Raw genomic sequence first — 20,407 nt, 5'->3', positions numbered from 1 at the left:
TTCTGCTCAAAGTTAGCATACAATCATATTCTAGCTTAAAGAGATTTGCGCAAGCAGGCCAACCAGATTCTTGGTGAGGAGACTGGCTGGTAGCTGTTTCATGTTAATGGTAAAATACTAGACCTCTTCTCATCAAAGAGCCTATCTGCAATGAGGTAAGGAGTTCATACCAGAATGTAAATCAACATACTGCCCTCATTATCAAGAAAGTTTTGCTATAAAAAGATGGTGAGGTAAACGTAACAGTATACTGAATAAACCACTTTTGAACTGCATATGTGGAAGACCACAAATTCTCAAAACTAAGATAATTGGATGTCTTTTTTTTTTTTTAAGTAAATGCAGATCCATTTTTAAATTTTATTGAGTCACATATATTAGAGAATTGGTCAGAAGAATTTTTCCTTAGGTGTGGGGCATTCAAGTAGAATTATGTGTTCCTAATTATATTACTGTTTAACAGTTTTTTAGTAGTTTATATTTTCACGGATTAACAATCTCCTTGCATTCTAGAATACATTATGCTATCTTAAGGGTGTAATGAGATGTCATGAGGTGTAATGTCACTGATGTAATTTTAAATATTTTATGTTCTAGTGGGAAGATTATCATTGTTGCATGATGTTCGTGATTTGATGGTTTGGTTTGGTCTAAATTAGTTTTGGGTTATAATACACTTGTTATTAATAAAGGACAAGACATTTTAGGATTTGACTTGATGGAACATAAATAGAAGGACAAACATTGCATAGAAATGATGTAATTGAATTGGTAAATGAACTTTGAATAATGCCCATTTATTGAAGGTATTTGGAAAGGTCATGTTATCATGTGTTACACTTAAGTATAAATAGCAGAAAAAGGTAATGAGATTAAATGTTTAGCATGTAAAATAGTTATAGATGCTGTTTTTAAAAAACTGTAATTTTAAAAATTACAGTAATAAAATAAACTAATTGTGATGATTTAAAGGGTGCTGAGATGTTAGAATTTGACAGTTTTACTGTCCACTTGTTCAATTACACCTACCTAATACAGCCAATGTTAAAAGTTTGAGATGTATACTTCCACACTCTTTTGGCTCATTATATAAATTTTTATGAATATATATTTGTGTATTTTGTGAAAGTTTTTACAAAAATAGGATCATACTCTACATATTATTTTATCAGTTACATTTTTTTTTTTTAATTTAAAAACATCATGGTCATCCTTCCATATCAAAACACAGACTTAATTTATTTTTTTTAACAGCTGCATAGCATTCCATTATTCAATTTCTGTGTCGAGGATTGTTAGTTTTAAATGCTTTAAATTGAATGTCTTGGATTTTTAGTTATAAAAGCCATTCATCTGAAAAATCAACTCAAAAGAATGAAAAACTTTCTAATATTCAATGCATATTTCATTTTATTGTTGTACTACTTTAGTAACAGTACTGAAACAATAACATTTGATAGTGATGAGAGCTGTCATATTGTTTTAACAGCAATTAGTTTTGTATACTACTTGCTAAGAATGTGTTTATAATTATTAATACAATTATAATACAATAATTTATGTCATGAATATATGAACCAATATGAAATATTATAGGACCTAGACAAAAACCCATATGCAGCCACATAATTCTGCTCTCAAATGCCCCCCCATTTTGTCCACCTGCCTCCCCTCACCTGAGGCAACCATCATTCTAAATCCCCATGTTTGTCATCTCCTTGCTTCTCAGTTTATTGCATCCATATGTATTTGTAAAAGTAAATAATTTTATTTTAGCTTTTAAACTACATAAAATATTATATTTAATTTCTATCACTTTTTTTTTACTTCGTGATAAGATTTGTACTGTCTTGTGTTGATGAAATATGAAATTAGGTTTCTTCTAAATTCAATTGTTTTGACACTCTTGAAATACTCTCATTTTCTGTAAAGAGTAAATTCTTGAGCTCTTTATTGATAGCATGTATTTGTTTTTAAATATTGGTTCTCTTTGTTTTTCTTTAATCTTCATTGTCAAACAGTATCTTTTAGTGATCAAATCACTGACTCTGGAGCCAGAGCCCCAGGATTTGAATCTCAGATGTGCTGCATATTAGTTAATATATGGCTAGATTTTATTAACCCAATTATATAAAACTTTTGTTTTAATTTTCATTTTCTTGATTATCAGTATTTTTTTGTCTGTTTCATACATCTATTCCTTTAAGTTTTATCTTTTGTGAGTATTCAAGTCTCCCTTATTTTTATTCTTTTTTCTTATTGATTTGTAACAATTAATTGTATAATCTCTGTAAAAGCACTTTGTTGTTTTTATATATATTGCAAATACCTTCTCCTATTTCTTAATGGTGTCTTTTGTTGAACACAAGTTCAAAGTCTTAATTTAGTCAAATGAATAGTTTTTATGATTACTGTTTTTAATGTCCTAGGGAATCCTTTTCTTTCTTTTTAAACTAAGATCATGAAGATACTGTTACAGTATCTTCTAAAAGCCTCATGAAACAATTTTGAAATTATTATTTTTTTTTCAGTTCTTAGAGTATTTGAAAGAGTAATGCTCTTTAAGTGTTTAGTGGTATTTGTTGGTGAAGCCCTCTGAGGTTGGATTTTTTGGGAAGGGTTGATTAGTATTCAATTTTTTAAAAGTTACATAGGTATTTAGGCTTTCTAATTCTTTTGGATCAGTTTTGATTGTTTTTTTGTTTTTTTTTTTTTTCCCCCAGAAATGTTCTAGAACGCATTTCTTCCAAAGTTTGCATTGAGTTGCTTATAATCCTATTAATGTCTATAGTATCATGATGTTGGCTATTTTCCCTATTTTTTATTAATTCCTTCAGAATTGAATCTTTAAATTTGAAATTTATATATATTTTTGCTCGAGATGTTTTTCCCTCTGCTACATTTCCTCCTTCAATGTTTTCATTCTGTTTGGAATTTGTATTTGTTTTATAATTTTAGCCTAAACAGAACCATCTATTCTAGCTTTCTGTCAGTCTGACTCCTTCAAGTCACAGTGCTTCCTTAATTGGATCTTGTTCCTGTTTTACTTACTATTGTTAGCCAGAGAGATGCCTGATTTCTTAGCATCCAGGTGGAACAGACTTTGGGAGATTTCTCACATAGTGAAATATTGACACACTTTGGTAACTAATCTTTTAACTTTCTGTTTCTATGAATTTGATTATTTTATACCTCATAAGTAAAATTATACAGGATTTGTCTTTTTGTGACGGGATTATTTTACTTAGCAAGGTTGTTTTTATCAACAATTATTTTATTTATTTTATTATGATGACATTGGTTAATGAAATCCAGTAAGTCTCAGCTGTATAATTCAACAGTAAGGCATATATATTGCATTGTGTGTTCACCACCCATAGTTAAATTTCTTTCTGTTACCACATATTTGACCCCTTTTACCCCATCTACCTACTCCCTCCCCCCCACCTACTAGTAACCACTAGTCATGTCCATGAGTCTCTGTCATATTGCTTTTAGGTTTATATCCCACATATAAATGATAGCATGTGGATTTCAACTTCTCTCTGGTGTATTTTGCTTAGCATGATTATCTCAAGGTCCATCCATGTTGTTGCAAATGGCAGTATTTCATCCCTTCTTATGGCTCAGTAATAATCTGTTGTATTTATGTACCACAGCTTCTTTAGACAATCATCTGTTGTAGGACACTTGGACTGCTTCCATGTCCTGGCCACTGTGAATAACGCTGCTATGAACATCGTTGTGCAAATATCTTTTCGGATATGGGTTTTCAAGTCTTTGGGGTAAATACCCAGTAGAGGGATTGCTGTATCATGTGGTAGATCAATTCTTAGTTTTTTAAGGAGACTCCATACTGTTTTCTATAGTGGCTGTACCAATCTGCAGTCCTACCAGCAGTGTATGAGGGTTCTTTTTTCTCTGCATCCTCTCCAACACTTGTTATTACTTTTCCTGTTGAGAACAGCTATTCTAACAGGTTTGAGATGTATCTCATTGTGGTTTTGATTTGCATTTTCCTAATAGCTAGTAATGATGAGCATCTTTTCATATGTTTATTGGCCATTTGTATGTTCTCTAGTGAGAAGTGTCTGTTCAGGTCCTCTGCCCGTTTTTTGATTGGATCATTTGTTTTTTTGTTATTGAGTCATATGAGTTCTTTGTATATTTTGGATATTAGGCCTTTATCGGAAGCATTACTTACAAATATTTTTTCCCATTCAGATGCTTGTCTCTTTACCTTGTGGACGGTTTTTTTTGCAGTGCAGAAGCTTTTTAGTTTGATGTAGTCCTATTCATTTATTTTTCCTTTTACTTCCCTTGCCTTTGAGGTCAAAGAACCAAAAAGTAAAAGTACTTAGCAAGTTTTATACATGTTGTAGCATGTAATAGTTGTAACAATTTCCTCCATTTCCTCCAATGAATTTTAACAATAATTCATTGTATGTATATACCACATTTCATTTATCCTTTTATCCATCAGTGGCCATTGGGTTGCTTTCACCTTTGACTATTGTGAATAATACTACAGAAAACATATGTGTACAAAATCTCTTCAAGCCCCTACTTTCAATTCTTTTGGATATAAACTCAAAAATAGAGGATCTTCTCTTCTGATAGAGTGCCTGGATCACATGGTACTTCTAGCTATAATTCTTTGAAGGCTCCTTTATTTCATTTTTCAAAAGCAGTTGCACCATTTTATATCTCACCAACGGTTTGCAAGGATTCTAATTTTTCCACATCTTTGCCAACACTTCTGTTTTTTGTCTGTTTTGTTTTGTTTTGTTTTAAATAGTAGCTATCCAAATGGGTGTGAAGTGATCTCATTGTATTTTTGATTTGGATTTCTCTAATGATTTGTAATGTTAAGCATCTTCTCATATGTTTATTGGCTATTCCTATGTTATCTTTGGTGAAATGTCTATTCAAGTCCTTTGCCCATTTTTTTAATCAGGTTAATTTTGTTCTTTTTGTTGAATTCTAGGAGGTTTTTGTTGTTGTTGTTGTTTGTTTGTTTTTAATGTTCTGGATATTAACCCCATACCAGAGATATGGTTGCAAATATTTTCTTCCATTTAGTAGGTCACCTTTTCACTATGATTGTTTCTTTTGCACAGACATTTTTAAAATTTGATAGGGTCCCATTTCTTTTTCTTTTATTGCCTGTGCTTTGGCTTCATATCAATAAATTATTGCCAAATCCAATGCCATGAAGCTTTTCCTCTGTTTTATTTTAGGAGTATGAGTTTGGGGTCTTTCAGGTCTTTAATTCATTTTGAATTAATTTTTATAAATGCCATAAGAGTCTAATTTCATTCTTTTGCATGTGAATATCCAGTTTTTCTAACACCATTTGTTGAAGAGACTGTTTTTTTTTTTTCTCATTGAATTGTCTCGGTACCCATGGTGAACATCATTTAACCATATACATAAAGACTTATTTCTAGGCTCTGTGTTCTAGTCCATTGGTTTATATGCTATGAACATTCTTAAATCTTTTTGTGGACATCACGTTTTCCTTCTCTTAGGTATATATCCAGGAGTAGAATTGTAGGGTCATGGGGAAGATATATGTCTAACTTCACTTAGAAATTGCCAGATAGTTATCCAAAGTCATCAATACTTGGTATTATCGTAACAATACTTGGTATTATCATTTTTTGTTTGTTTGTTTGTTTTTAATTTTAGCCATTTGGGCAGATAGAGCCACTTTGTCCCTTGGTTAAATTGTTATTTGAAGCACTTAAAGTTACCTTAAATTTAACCTTAAATATGTGTTTATTATTTTCTTTTCCTACCAGGGCATAAGCTTTATGAGGTGCTCTTTGCTCTTCTATTTATAAATGTTTCCTGACATACAGTAGGTACTCAAGAAGTTTATTTTGTATAAAACGAACAAATAAAACATGAATATTTACCTCAATATTTACCTTCTTACTGAAAGTGCTGTCATTTGTATATAGAAGATGTATCTGGGTCTTCTCCAGAGTCCAATAATTGGTCATGGATATTTTAGTGGTTGAATCATCCCAAGAGAAAAAGATCATAGGACAGAGTTTAGGCCTGTGCACTCAATTTGCCAAATTTCCAGAATTTCCCACTGCAATAAACTTTAAGACCTAGGAGCATAGTCATATTAAAAGATAGGCTGGTTGTAGGAATTAGAAAAAGTTCATCTGTGAAACAATGTTTAAGAACTTTAGTTTCTTTCTATGAAACTTTAGAAACTTCTAAGAACTTTAGTTTCTTATTACTATGAATAGTAATGCTCACGATAATGCTGAATAACACTGTTTTAAATATTTTTTGTCCTTTAATCGTTTTACATTGAAAGTAGATGTTTAAATGTTACTTTTGACTATTTGGTGTCATATTTTCAGTTACAATTTAAATACTCCACCTTATATTCTTTTTTTGCCCCCAGAAAGTCAAATAAAGAAAACTCCTTTACCCTTTCATAACTACAGCAACATGAATGAAGATCTTAATATAAAGACGGCAATTGTTCTAGGATACCCTTCAAAAAATGCATCACTGGAAAATGAAAGAAGTCAATTACATTCCAGGAAAAAACGTTTTTTATCATATCCAAGATATGTGGAAGTTATGGTTACAGCTGACGCCAAAATGGTTCATCATCATGGACAGAACTTACAGCACTATGTACTAACACTAATGTCAATTGTAAGTAAACTTAACAGGTCTTTTATATTTTCTAAAATGTTTGATGTAATATTTTTTTCACATTTAATAATAAAAAAGTTTTCCCAAACTCTAAATGTAAGTGAATTTTATCTAGGTTTAAGGCAAAAATAATTCATTGAAATTTAGATTAGTTAGATACATAGCAATTATTCATTCTATTCTGTTACTTGGACAACTTTCTAAAACATTAAAATCTCTGAAACTACTTGTAGAAAATGCTTGAATGATTTCACATGAATGGCTTCTGCCCCACTAGTGACAGGGAAGATCCTAGTAGCATTGATCTTTTTGCCCCTTAAATCTGAATTTTTAAACCTCACCCTATTTTTACACAGAAGGAAGGGGATATTATTTTTACTACTGATACAATGGTCAAATCAGAAATTGAGACCTATGATATTTTAAGTTATAAATGTATTTATGGGGATAAAAGGATAGGTTATTACTAATAGAGGTGCTTTAGCAAATTTATGATGTAAGATCACAATAGCTATGAAAGTTCCTTATTCGATGTTTATTTCTCTGTTGAACAGTGATGGTGCCACTATCCTTAGGACAGAATTCTAGTGCCAGGGAAGCTCACCACTTCTGTGTTAGTGGTAGCACTCTGTATCTGATCTGTACACACACATATACGTACATATAGATATAGACACACACACTTTCTTTCCTCTTCAGAAATAGAATGAGTTCTAAATTACTTGGGTTTAGGGCTTAATTCTCTTTCATTGAAAGAATGTTCAGCAGACTTTAGGGTTCTGTACATATGTTGTTATTTTATTAGTGAAAAAATGTGATCATAGCTATATTCATAGATATAAATAAGTTAAAGGTGAAAGGAAACTTTGGAGAGTGACATTTTTCTTGTTTTCTTGTGACTTTCTAAGTCTTATGTCTCTGGAAACCCCTCAGTCTTGGGCAAACTGGGACACTTGGTCACACTACATAGAGATTGTAAAACAACTTGTTTTTAACTCCACTCGTGAATTACATTTCCAAAACTGCTCTAAACAGGTAAGAGGAATGCTGTCCCCACCTAAGTGTCCCCAGATGTTTGCTGTTGGGGAAGGGGCCAGTTCAACTTTCGCATATTTTGCCCTCATTTTTAAGAAGACATTAACTGCATTTATTCACACACTCAGAATGTTGGTAATGTTCTTGGTCATAGTAATTTAGGAAAAAGATAAAAATGTGATTTAGACTTGGAATATGATCGAGAGCCATTTAGAGAAAAATTCAAAGTAATGAAAAATAATTTTTGTGTTGAGCTCCAGATATAGAGGAATTTGTTGAGTGCTTTCAGCATTGACAAATGGATTATATACAGAGACGATTACCTATCCTTACCCATCCTACATGTTATTCTGTCTTTAACTTTTCCTTTGCTTTCAACAATTTAACAAAATGTGCAGTGATGTAGAAATAATGTGTGTGATTTAATTCACTTCTTAGAATGCTGTATTCCTAGGAAAATAGTGATTCCTATTCAGAGGGTTTTGGAATTAACATTAAAATTACTTGGGAAGAACAAAATTGTGGTATATAGTATATATAATGCAATAAGTGTGTTAAATAAGCAGAGATGTCCAATTATGTTATTTCAAATCTTTTATCCTTAGAGAATTTAGGTTACATTATCACAATTAAAATAGCATTTACATATGCATTATTAAACTACTAAGATATGTATAACTAAGGCAATTACATTCTTCAACAGATTTATTTTGATATTCAATGACTTACTATTAAACCTTGAAAATATTAATGTGTCCAAGACTGCCACAATCCACTGTGCTTACAAGTTTTGACTTCATAATCTTGTTATAGATTTAATAATGTAAGTTTGAGCATCATGTTATACTCATGGAATTAGCCCTATTAAAATATAGTCACTGTTATTTAGAGGCATTTATCAACTAAAAACCTTCATGTGCATTACAGTGACTTAATATCATTGCGTTCAACTCTGAGTTGCTTTTACTGGTGTTATTCAAGATAGGGAAAAATTTGAACCACACTGAAATAAAAACTAATGATTTACTTTCATGCTTTATGACCATTTATGTTACCTTTTCCTTTCTTCAACTCAGTGCTCTGCTTCTTAATTCTTTGCACATATTTCCTTTTTGTACATATGTGGTTATGTCACCATTTTCTAACTTAAGTCTTTCTGACAAGAGTGGTAATCTTTGTAAACAAAATTTGTTTAACTTGTTAAAATCAGTTTTTTTTTTATAGATGACTTTGAAGGTAAGGGTGGTCAAAAGGTATAAATTTTGTTATAAATTATTCTGGGGGTATAAGGTACAGCGTGGGACTATGGTTCACAATATTGTATATTTGAAAGTTGCTAAGAGCGGTGATCTGTAAATTTCTCATAAAAAAAAATTGAAACTATATGTAGTGATGGATGCTACCTTATTTTGGCCATCATTTTGCAATATATAGTAAAACATTATGTTGCATACTTAAAACTAATACAATGTTACATGTCAATTATCTCAATTTATAAAAATGGCTAAAATGAGAAAGAAGGCAGACTTTAAACATGTCATATGTGAACTTTTGCTGAAACTATATAGAAATTATTTCAAAATGATTGATAATTTAATGGTGATAGTAATTTTTTTCATGCTTTGCTTGAAGTAATTTTGCCTCGAATTTTCCTAGAAATACTTAAACAATGTAATTCACATCATTTCTTCACCTTTCACTAAATAGCTATGAAATAATGCTTACTATTTTGATACCTGTAAAGAACTGTGTACTCTATATGCCAGGGAAATACATATTTCAAGAATAAAAGATTAAATACATTTAATTAGATTAGTAAAAATTCTAATACATAGCACATAAAATGTAGCGATTACAGTAATATATTTACAATGACACAGGGCTTTATAACCATATGGTTATTCATCTGCCTGGTTCACAATTCAGCTTAATTGAATAGTTATTCAATGATAGCACCTTTAAACATTAAAATATAGTAAAAGGTACATATATTAAGTATGAGCACATAGATTATGAAGGTCAATACTTAAAGCAAAAAAAGCTATAGATATTTAAATGGGCGAGATGACTTTAAAGAAACATAATTTTAATATAAAAGCAAAATATCAATCTGACGGTTTTTTTAGATGTGTGTGTAAAGAATTATTTAAGTTGAACCATCTGTTTTTGTATCTTTTACTTCAAGAAAAACGAGTTTTTTAAGGGTAGAGATAATGTCTTGTTCATCTCTGCAACACACACAGTGTTTGACAGGCACTAGATATTTAATAAAAATTTCAAGAAATAATGAAACTGATCCTTTGCTTTATATTGGGCATATTATGGTAACTAATTTGAAACACATGAACTAAAACTAGCATTATATCTAACATATGCTTTTTATTCTGAAAAAGTTTTATAAGTGGTAATAACTACCATTGATCCCTAGGACCCAGCCCTAATCTAAATGCTTTCTGTACACCACCTCATTTAATCCTTATAGCAGTTTGATAAGTAGGAATTATCAAAGAGTGGCAGTTGGAATCTGAGCCTGGGTCTAAGTGAGGTAACTATGCTTTATAACATTACCCAAACTGCATATGTAATTACTTGAATTACATTTTCTCTAACATTACATTTTAAGGAAATTGTGCTGTAGTGATATATTTAAAACTCCACTGTTAGAACTCTGGGAATATGTTTCCAAATTCCACCTGGTAGGTTGGTTCTCAGTACAGGTGCAGCATCTTTGTCCTTCTGAAAGTGAAAATACTTTTGTGGTTATATATTTTATCTCTAATGTTATAACAACTAGATTGCCATTTGTAGTCAACATATTTAGGGCAATGAGTAGAGAAATTAGCCATTTAGATACTTCATAGGGCTTAAGTTATTTTCTCTGGAGTACTGGGAATGCATGATCACCTGTGACAGAAGTCTTCACGACTGTTTTATTTGTAGGAGGAAAAAACCCTTGTGCATACCTTTGAGGTATAGTTTACCTTGTAATTTGACTTAGAAAAGCATCTACTTTTAAACTCACAGAATCAAAGTACAACTCTGAAGTCACAAATATGGGTATACTTCTTTTCTACAGTAGTTATATTTTTTAAAGTTGCATGGAAAATGAGTATCAATTCAGTTATAGATTTCCACAGCCCCTATTTTAAAGAAGCAATACTGCAGTGTTAACAGACATGCTTGAAATCACCAATCATCTGATTGGCCTAGTCTTAACTTACTCTAAACCCCACAGGGACATCCACCACTTTTGCCATAAATGACACCCTCAAAGCCAAAGGCATGGCTTCAGGTAGAGATGACAAACCTGTATCTGGCTGCACAGCTAAAACAATAGGAAAGATGCTAGAATGTGTAAGTCCAACCCGACCTTGCAGTGTTAGCATTTTCAGAGATGCTTTTGGCTCTGGTTCTGGTAGTACTCTGTGTGGCACTAGAAGCAGCAGGAGCAGTCATGTTACTCATTGCATTCAAGCAGCTTTGACTAATGGAGCGAGGGCCCCACCACTGGTATTTCTAGCAAACCAATCTCCTCAAGATTAGGGACCATGTCGCTTCTAGCTAACAAAGCACAGAGTAGATGCTGAACATTTATTAAATGAGAGAAGTAGCATCTCTTGAAGCAATTGCTGTCTTGGTTTGGGCAGTGGTCCAGGAGATGGTGATCCAGGTTTCATAAGCAATTTTCAATGCTCAGGTGGTCCAAGACCATAGAGTTATGTCTCTAAAGGAGTGCAAGGCAGAAGCCTTAGCATGAAAGACATTTTTACTGCATTGGGTACCTCTGATGGCTACAAGAAGAGGATATGAATTAGTGAAATGGGTGGCACCTTAACTCACAAACTGAGCCCATGCAGTGCCTCATAGACTTGAGTTCTCCAGTTGCAGAGAATTAAGCATTAGGTTGTGACCCACGACCTCTCCTATGGCTCTTTATATGATTCTGGATGAATCTGCTTCCATGGATCCAGTAATGTTAAACATTAAAAATCATAAACATACTTAGAATTGGAAATATGCAACCATGGCAGGAAAAATTAGGTAAAACTATCAAAAAATAATAAACAAAACATTTTTTTTATGGAGTATTGTGGGCACATAAACTGTGGATTGTGACACAGAATTAAGTGAATTTCTTGCTGAATCCAGAACAGTATTTTCCAAGCTCTAATGCATGTTCATATCTCTTGAGGATCTTGTTAAGATGCAGATTTTGACTCACTAGTCCAGGTTGGGTCCTGAGATTCTTCATTTCTAATTAGCTCCAGGTGATATGGTGATACAGTAGCAAAGGTTAGGATACTGGTTCTCAAAGTTGGCTGCACATTGGAATGATTTTTAAAAAAATGAGGAATTTTAAAAGATATTGATGGCTGGGTCTCAACCCTAGAAATTCTGACTTAATTGGTAAGGGATGTGGCCTGAGTGTCAGGATTTGTGGAAAGCTCCCTAGGAGATTCCAGTGTGTAGCTCAGTTGGAGAATTGATGCTCTTGGACTGGTTTCAATTTACTTTTGAGAAGAAATATTCACTTTAGGCATCTAATCCTACACTTCTTTCTTTGCAGGTTGCGGCAATCTACAAAGATTCAAGTATTGGAAATCTTATAAACATAGTAATTGTAAAATTAATTGTAATTCATAATGAACAGGTAAGAAACAGTTCTGAAATTAGTAATCTTAGTTGTGGTAGGCTCCTAGCACAGCTATATATATAGATCACAAAACTCATTAGAAATGAGGGTTTTTAAAAATTTACGTTTAAAAAACTCAAAAGTAGTGAAATTAACTTTTTCTGTTGTGATGGAAATAAAATGGAATAACAGCAGAGGGGGTAACAAAAATTTAAGATTGAAAACATCCAGGTATCCACTTTTATAATCTTATTGTTGAAAGATTTAAAAGATGGTAATTTTTAGAAGGTAGTTTTTTGATCCTAAATATTGGATGGTTATATTGAGAGGGTCTAATTAGGTTCTGCTTTGGTCACAGTGACTCAAGTATTGCTAAAATATGTTTGAGATATTAGGGAGAGAGATTGCAACTTCATTTGCCTATAAAAATGCTGTTTGATAAATTGTGTGGGTGCTGACAAGTTTTGAAGGAAAAGAAGCCATTAATATTTTGATGTAATATTGCATATTTTTGTGTGCAGGAAGGACCGGTCATTAGTTTTAATGCAGCTACTACGTTACGCAACTTTTGTTTATGGCAGCAAACACAGAATGTTCTTGATGATGCTCACCCTTCCCACCATGATACTGCTGTTCTTATCACTAGGTACAGTTTTATAAATATAACTCCTCTAATCGCAATTATTTACCATTTCCTCCTGCGTGATCAATCACTGGTACTTCTTGTAATCTTAATTTCCTTATCAGTAATACACTGCAGTGTTCTATGAGAACTTTTATACAAAAGATACTATTGAATGAAAGCATTCTTCTAATCTTTGAGACTAGAACACTAGTTGATTCCTTAGGAAATTAGCAATGTTAGGTGTTAAGTAATGGTTTGACTTAAACAAAATAATTACTTTATTATATTAGTGACAATAAGAGACTTAGGAAAAAGATTCAGAAATTAACTTGGTTATGGAACTGAGAACAGATTTTGTTCATTCTCCACTTGATCACTTGGAAAGAAGAGCTTTCAAATTTATTTGGTTTTCTAATAAAATGGTCCTGCCACATAAAAGAATCTGTTCCTTGTTTTGATGCTCAATGCATGTCTTAATTACTAGGCTGCTTTTCTAGAGTTTTCTTCAAACTTATCTAATTATATAAAAAACAGCTTCTGCTATTATAAAATGATTATTTACAAGCCACTATATGTGCTGATTTACACCTTTGTTTCAGTAACACTGATACTACCAGAATATTTAGATTCTAGGGTTGTTGTTGTTGCTGGTTGGTTGAACAAAGGAAATAAATCTCTCCTTTGGAGAAATCTCAGCTTTCTAGAACCTCAAAGTTAAATCCTTTGGTCCATATATAACGGGGGGTATATAGTCCGTGTGCTTTATCTCTTTGCAAAACTAAAGCAGAATTGACTTAATTTTCTATTATCAGAATTGACTTAATTTTCTATTATCAGTCCATGGTTCTGCCCTGGACTATAGTTAGAAGCCAAGCAGCAAAAACTGGAGATAACAAATTAAAGACAGGAGGGAGAAAAGGGCTGTGGGAGGAGACCATGAGGAAAGAGACAAGACTACTGTCAAATTGAATGGTTAGGGACTAAGTAATGCAGAAGCAAAAAAACACAAGCAACTTGATAACATCTGAGAACATTATTTTGCAGGAGAAAATAATCAATCGCTGAGGCTTGTAATGACATTGAGACTTCAAGAAAAGAGTGTATTACATACTACTGCATAAGTAAAGGTGGAGAAGTGAAAAATACACTTAGAAAGCTTTTCATTGAACTTGGTTAAGCTTCAGAGATTTACAGCAATCACTTCTATATAGCGCCCATTACTTACTGCTATGCACAAATGGTATATTACTCCACATTTAAATTTATTGAGAGCTTACGAACTGGATTTTGGAAGTCAGCTTGTAGTAATGGTCACTTCATAGTTAAAGCTTCTTTTGGCTTGTTACAAAAATATTTTCTGAAAATACTTCAAAATCTTTTGTTTTAAGGGAAGACATTTGTGGAGCTAGAGAGAAATGTGACACACTAGGTAAGTTATTTTGTAAATTAAATATAGCCTATATGATTTTTTTACTGAATTATTAGAGGTAATGTTTAGATTTTTCTTTTTCTTTTACTTTTAATCATTTTGATCAGTTGTCTCAATGATTATAGTCATCACTATTTGATTTTGCTTCTATAAATTTTAGAGAATAACTAATTTTTATGTGCCAATTACTAAATATCAATTGCCGTGCAAAGCTTGACATATTTTAAAGTGTTTTATTACATTTGGCTCATACCAAATAATACATAGTAACCTACATACAAATTTAAAGCAAAATAATAAAATGAATAGCCATGAATCTACCACCAGATTTAAGAGCTAGAACTTTATCAATAGTCCACATCCTCTATTCTATTCCCTTTCATTTCCCCAAGAGGTAGCCAGTACCATGAATTTTGTATGTGCCATTTCCTTCCATCTTTTGAAAAACAGTTTTATTACATATGTATGTGTTCCTAAAGAAATTGTTTGGTTTTGCTTTTTTTTGAGCTTTGTAGTTATAGTTAATGCATTTTCACTGTTGTATAATATTTTATCCATAGTTCACATGTCCTATATTCTGTCAGTGGATATTTGGACTGAGTATAACTGTGTTCTGTTAACTTCATTGTAAGAGCTAGGGTATATTCTTATAATTATACTCTCTATGTCAATAAATGTGCTAATTTTCAACTTTATAAGATTTACCAAATTATTTTCTAAAGTGGCTGTACCAATTTACATATTTATAGTGTATCAATATTTTTATTATATCCATATAAACACAAAGTATCTTTAGATTTCTCATTTTTGCTCATCTAAATGTTGTATATTTCATTGAAGTAATAATTTTAGTTCCATGATTACTAATAAATTTGAGCATCTTTTCATATATTTACTGGCCATTTATAGTTTCTTTTCTGTGAAGAATGAAAGAAATGAAAGAAACATTACCTATTTTTCTGCCGTGGTATTTCTTATTTTTTTACTGCTTTTTAGATGTTCTTTATAACTTTCTAATGCCAAATCTTTTTGGTTTTTATGTATTGCAACTATATTTTTAAACATTTATTTCTAAGTCTTGTGTGTGTGTGTGAGTGTGAAAATATATAATGTAGAAAAATTTATAATTTTAGGGTTAGCAATTTTGTATCTTATTTAAGAAGCCCTTTTGTAGTTCAAACTCTAAACATCCTGTTTTCTTGTAAACATTTAAAAATTTGTCCTTTCACAAATCTCTAAAAGGTTAGGGATAATATTCTTTGATTTGATATCAGATTGGGATCTAGTTTTGTTCCTTTTCTATTTAGATAACCAGTTTCCTTAGACCATACATTGAATAGTTCACCTCTTTTCCTTAGAATCTGCAATGTCATATGTAAAATTTCTATTTTTTAGTGGTGTCTGCAAATCATCCCACCATTCCATTAGTCAATACTTTTTATTTAGTTCATACACATTATTTTAATTTTTATAACCCTATAATAATCATGATAATTGGTATGGTATATAATTATACCTTATTTTCTTTAAGACTATTTTGGCTGTTTTTGGTCCTCTTCCATGACAATTTTAGACTAGCATGTCAAATCATTATAAAATAATAATTTGTGCATTTATGTAGGTCTTTTTAAATGTCTTTCACTAATATGTATTTTCTTTTAAGCCTGTCATGTAAACTTTTGTTAGACTTCCATCTTTTATTAGTGTATTGGTGTATGTTGATTGACAGAAATACAATAGATTATTCGGTTTATTGATTTTAAAATCCAGCCACCTGATTCACCACTTTAATTAATCTTCACAATTTATCTAGATTTTTTTATGTGAAGAGTTATATTATTTGTGAATTATGGCAGTCATCCTTCTTTAATCCTTGTAATTTTTTTTGTCTTACTGCAAGATAAAAACCTCTTGTATGAATAAAAGTGATAATACTAGCCCTTTATTTCTGCATTTTAAAGGAAATTCTTATAAAGTTTTACCATTAAGAATAATATTTGCCACAGGTTTTTGGCAAATAAACTTATCCTAGATTTGAGCCTTTAAAAAATGATGTATGCTTTAATTTCTTAAAATTTTTGAACATATTGAAATGATCATGTAATTATTATATCAGTCTGGGAATTCCTTTTACAGATTTTTTTCATGCTAAACTAATCTTGATCATGGTTTTTCTTTTTGCCTTTTTTTTTAAACACACTGCTAGATTCCATATAATGCATATATTTTCAGGAGTGAAATGACCTTTTATATTTGTTTAATTTTGATACCACGGTTTTAGTCACCATAAAGAATTGGTTGGAATGTATCATTTCTTTGCCTATTCTCTGGAAAATTTTATATAATATTGGAATGGTCTATATTTTGAAAGCTTGGAAGATCCTACCTAGATAAACAACCATCCGGGTTTCATGTTTTCTTTGTGGAAAGATTTTTAACTATTTAATTTCTCTAATGGTAATTAGACTATTTTTTTTTTTATCAAATCTTCTTGAATATATTTTAAAAGATTTTTTTTCTAAATATTTGACTAGTAAAATGTGTTAGCTTAAATTATTTTCAGAGCTTTTTAAAATTAAGTTCTGTGTAACTAATTGTGCCTCATTTTATTTCTGATATTATTTATTTGCAACTCTTATTTTTAATAGCTCAATTTCACTGTAATATTGTCTATTGCATTTGTCTTTTTAAAGGACTACTGGTTTTTATCTCTTGTTTTTACTTCATTAATTTCTGCTCTACTTTTTTTTCCCGGTGTACTGCTGCTGTTCTATTTGTAATATAAATTGTTTGGTTAGCTGATTAACATCCAGGATTTTTTCTTTTCTAATTTTATTATTTAAGACTATCAATTTACTTTAGTGTATCATTTCTTTTTGTGTCCCACAAGTTTTGATAGGTATTTTTCATGTCATTCAAAAATCAAAGTGTAAATTTTATCATGATTTCTTTGACTTTTTAGAAAAGCATTTAAAAATTTCAACGTGTGAAGACTTACTGTTTTTTGTTTATTGAATTCTAATTTAATTTCACTGCAGTTGAAGAATAGGATCTATATGATACCCATTTTTTGAAATCTTTTTATATTACCTTGTCTATAGTGTGATCAATTAAAAATGCTCTGGTACACAGGGTACTATATGTCTGTTAAATCAAACTTACTAATTGTGTTGTTCAAATCAACTATATATTTACTAACTTTTTGCTTGTTAGGTAACAAACTTGAAATGTGAGTATATATCTGTCACTCTTCTATATAGTATTACAATTTTTCATTTCATCTTTTTTGGTACTTATAAGTTGGAATTGAACCTTTTACAATTGTGTAGTGATTAATACTGCTTTTTAAAGAAAAAAGTATAGTTATATATTTAAAATATTATGTCTGACAATACTGTAGCTACCCCCCAGCTTTCTCTTGTTTAGTATTTGCAGGATACATCTTTTCTTTCAATTTTCCAGTGCCCTTGAACTTTAAGTATTTTCCTTGGAAATGACATATAATTGGATTTTTAAAATAACATCTATAATAATAACTGGTTAGTACATTTACATTTATTGTAATTATTGTTATATATTGACATATATATATATAATTTTGTTTTTTTCTGTTTATCTGATTGGTTTTGCTGTTTATTTTTTACTGTGCTTCCTTCCTCCGACTCCGCTTTTTTGGCTTTCTTTGGGTTACTACATTTAAATTTTTTCTTGTCCCTTTGCAGGTTGAAAATTGTATATATTCTATTATTTTTGAGGTTATTCTGGCTTTTTACTAGCATATTGAAGTTAACTTTTTCTAAAGCTCTCTCCTAAACAAACACTATCTTAGATTATTCCAACTTTTTTCAACTTCCTCCTCCCTTATGTGATACTGTTTTCTATCATTTTATAAACTTTGCATATTAAAGGATAATGTTTTATATTAATTTGCTTAAATCTGTGCCCATTTTACAAAATTTTTAATAATTTTTTCTTACATCTCAAACCTTGCTTCTGAGGTAATTTCCCCACCCTCCTCCCCCACCCCCAAATTATATACTTTAAAAGTTTCTTTAGTGAAGATATATTAGTGAAAAATTCTCTATTTTATTTTTTATGGAAATGTCTTTATCCATATTTCTAGGTACCAATTCTAAGTTGATAGTTATTTTCCGTCAGTATTTTGTAAATATTATTGCATGGTCTGTTTAGTTTTATATTCTTGGTAATCTGTCATTCTGGCTATTTGTTAAGAGCCTTTCTTTGTCTTAGATATAATGTAGTTTCATTAAAATTGTGTCAATAGATTTCTTTCTGTTAATTCTACTTGGGATATGTTGTGATTTCTATATTCATTGATCAATATCTTCAGCAATTCTGAAAATTTTCCATTTGTTTTCAAATTTTATCCTTATATTCTTTCTGCTTTCTCATGGGACCCTAATTATATTTGTATTTGGTTTTCTCATTCTTTTTCCCATGCTTTCATTTTTTTTCTCTTCATGCTTCATCCTAGCAGCTCTAACATGCATTTTTATTATTTTTTTCTTTGGCTGCTTCTAATCTGATAATTCAACTATCCTTGAATTTTTCATTTAAACATATGTTTTTCAATTTAATAGATCTTAGTTATTATTCAAAATCTACCTGTTCATTCTGTTTATATTCTTTTCATATTTGCTCATATTTGTAATTGCCTTTCATGTTTACTTAAACATTTCATTTGGAGTAATTTTATATCCATCTCTGATAGTTCCCGTATTTTAAACAGTTGAAGGCCAAATTATTTGGTTCCTGCTCATTTTTTCTTATGTTGATATGTTTGTATGTTTGTTGAGCTCATATTTACTCAATGTGAATCCATTATATTAGGGGCAGAATGCTTAAAAAGTGTGTACTTTCTTTCACAGAGGATTTTCTGTTTTTACTGTGAACCAAAGGGTATTACTAACAGGGTCCTTGACTTAATGTGGAAAACTCAGGATCATATCCTAAACTTTGTCGCTTCCTTTAGCAAGCTCTTAGTCTCTGGATCATATTGCTTTTATTAGTATTTACTCTCAGAGTAGCTTCTCGCTATTTATTGCTTACCACTTAGGACTTAGCTCAGGGTATGAGTGTGTGTGTGTGCGCGTGTGCACACATGTGTATGAGAGTGGCAAGGAAAGAATATGTGTCAGATTTTAGAGCTTGGAACTTGACAGTTATTGTAAATCATGTGAGCTTAATATTCATTAAAAATAGCTTTTATTAATGATCTAGTTTCTTTTTGTTATGAAGATCTGTTAGGAACTCAAATCTACAAATGTGGAAAGAGACACCTGCTCCTCTAATTTTTACAACAGACCTGTTCTCTTCTCCCTGCAAACTATTTTCTGGCCTTTTTAGGGGTATCTTATGATTCAATTATATAACAATCCATAGAATATATTTATTACAATTTCTATGTGCAGTTGTTGCATCTTTTTACTAAAGTTAAATGTGACTGTGTCTGCCATATCTTATTATTTTTAACTGATTTGATGCTAGACATTCTGGGCTATTCATATAGAAGTGGGTGGTCCTCTAGGCCTCATTCATTTTTTGTAGTTTTCAGCCACCTCTATATGCATAAAACGTTTAAAAATGTGAAATATTAAAATGAAAGCATTCTTAATATCCTTTGTTGAGTCAAAGGTAACGATGATAGTGATAGTTGATATATCTGAATGCTTTCTATATATTATAGACTATATTAAGCTCTTACATGATTTAACTCATTGAATCTTCACAACAAACCTATAAAGAACAACTATTATTCTAATTTTATAAATGAGCATGAGTTTCCCAAGATGACATTACACAAGTATTCATACTTTATTTTCTCATCTAAAATATGTGGAAAAATGACTAAGTATAGTTATTAATGAAACACAAAATGTTGCTAATAATTACTAGGTTTCCTGCTATATCTTCTTTTGCAGGTATTGTTTCCCTAATCTGTGAGCATGTTTTGCAGAGTATGTTGAAAAATGGTTTT

The 20,407-nt window shown here is 31.1% G+C and overlaps 1 protein-coding gene across 1 annotated transcript in view; it reads left to right on the top strand.

Moving 5' to 3' along the window:
• Window positions 1–20,407, top strand: part of ADAMTS20 (ADAM metallopeptidase with thrombospondin type 1 motif 20) — a 163,508-nt gene that overhangs the window by 43,249 nt on the left and 99,852 nt on the right. Inside the window, exons 4-7 of the mRNA XM_011368332.2 lie at window positions 6,428–6,687; window positions 12,290–12,373; window positions 12,877–13,001; window positions 14,369–14,409. Of these exons, the coding sequence (XP_011366634.1) occupies window positions 6,428–6,687; window positions 12,290–12,373; window positions 12,877–13,001; window positions 14,369–14,409 (510 nt within the window). The remainder of the gene's footprint in view (window positions 1–6,427; window positions 6,688–12,289; window positions 12,374–12,876; window positions 13,002–14,368; window positions 14,410–20,407) is intronic.

This window comes from Pteropus vampyrus, unplaced genomic scaffold (assembly GCF_000151845.1).
Source record: "Pteropus vampyrus isolate Shadow unplaced genomic scaffold, Pvam_2.0 Scaffold140, whole genome shotgun sequence".
NCBI classification, from domain to species: Eukaryota; Metazoa; Chordata; class Mammalia; order Chiroptera; family Pteropodidae; genus Pteropus; species Pteropus vampyrus.
This window is presented reverse-complemented; position numbering and strand designations above follow the sequence as displayed.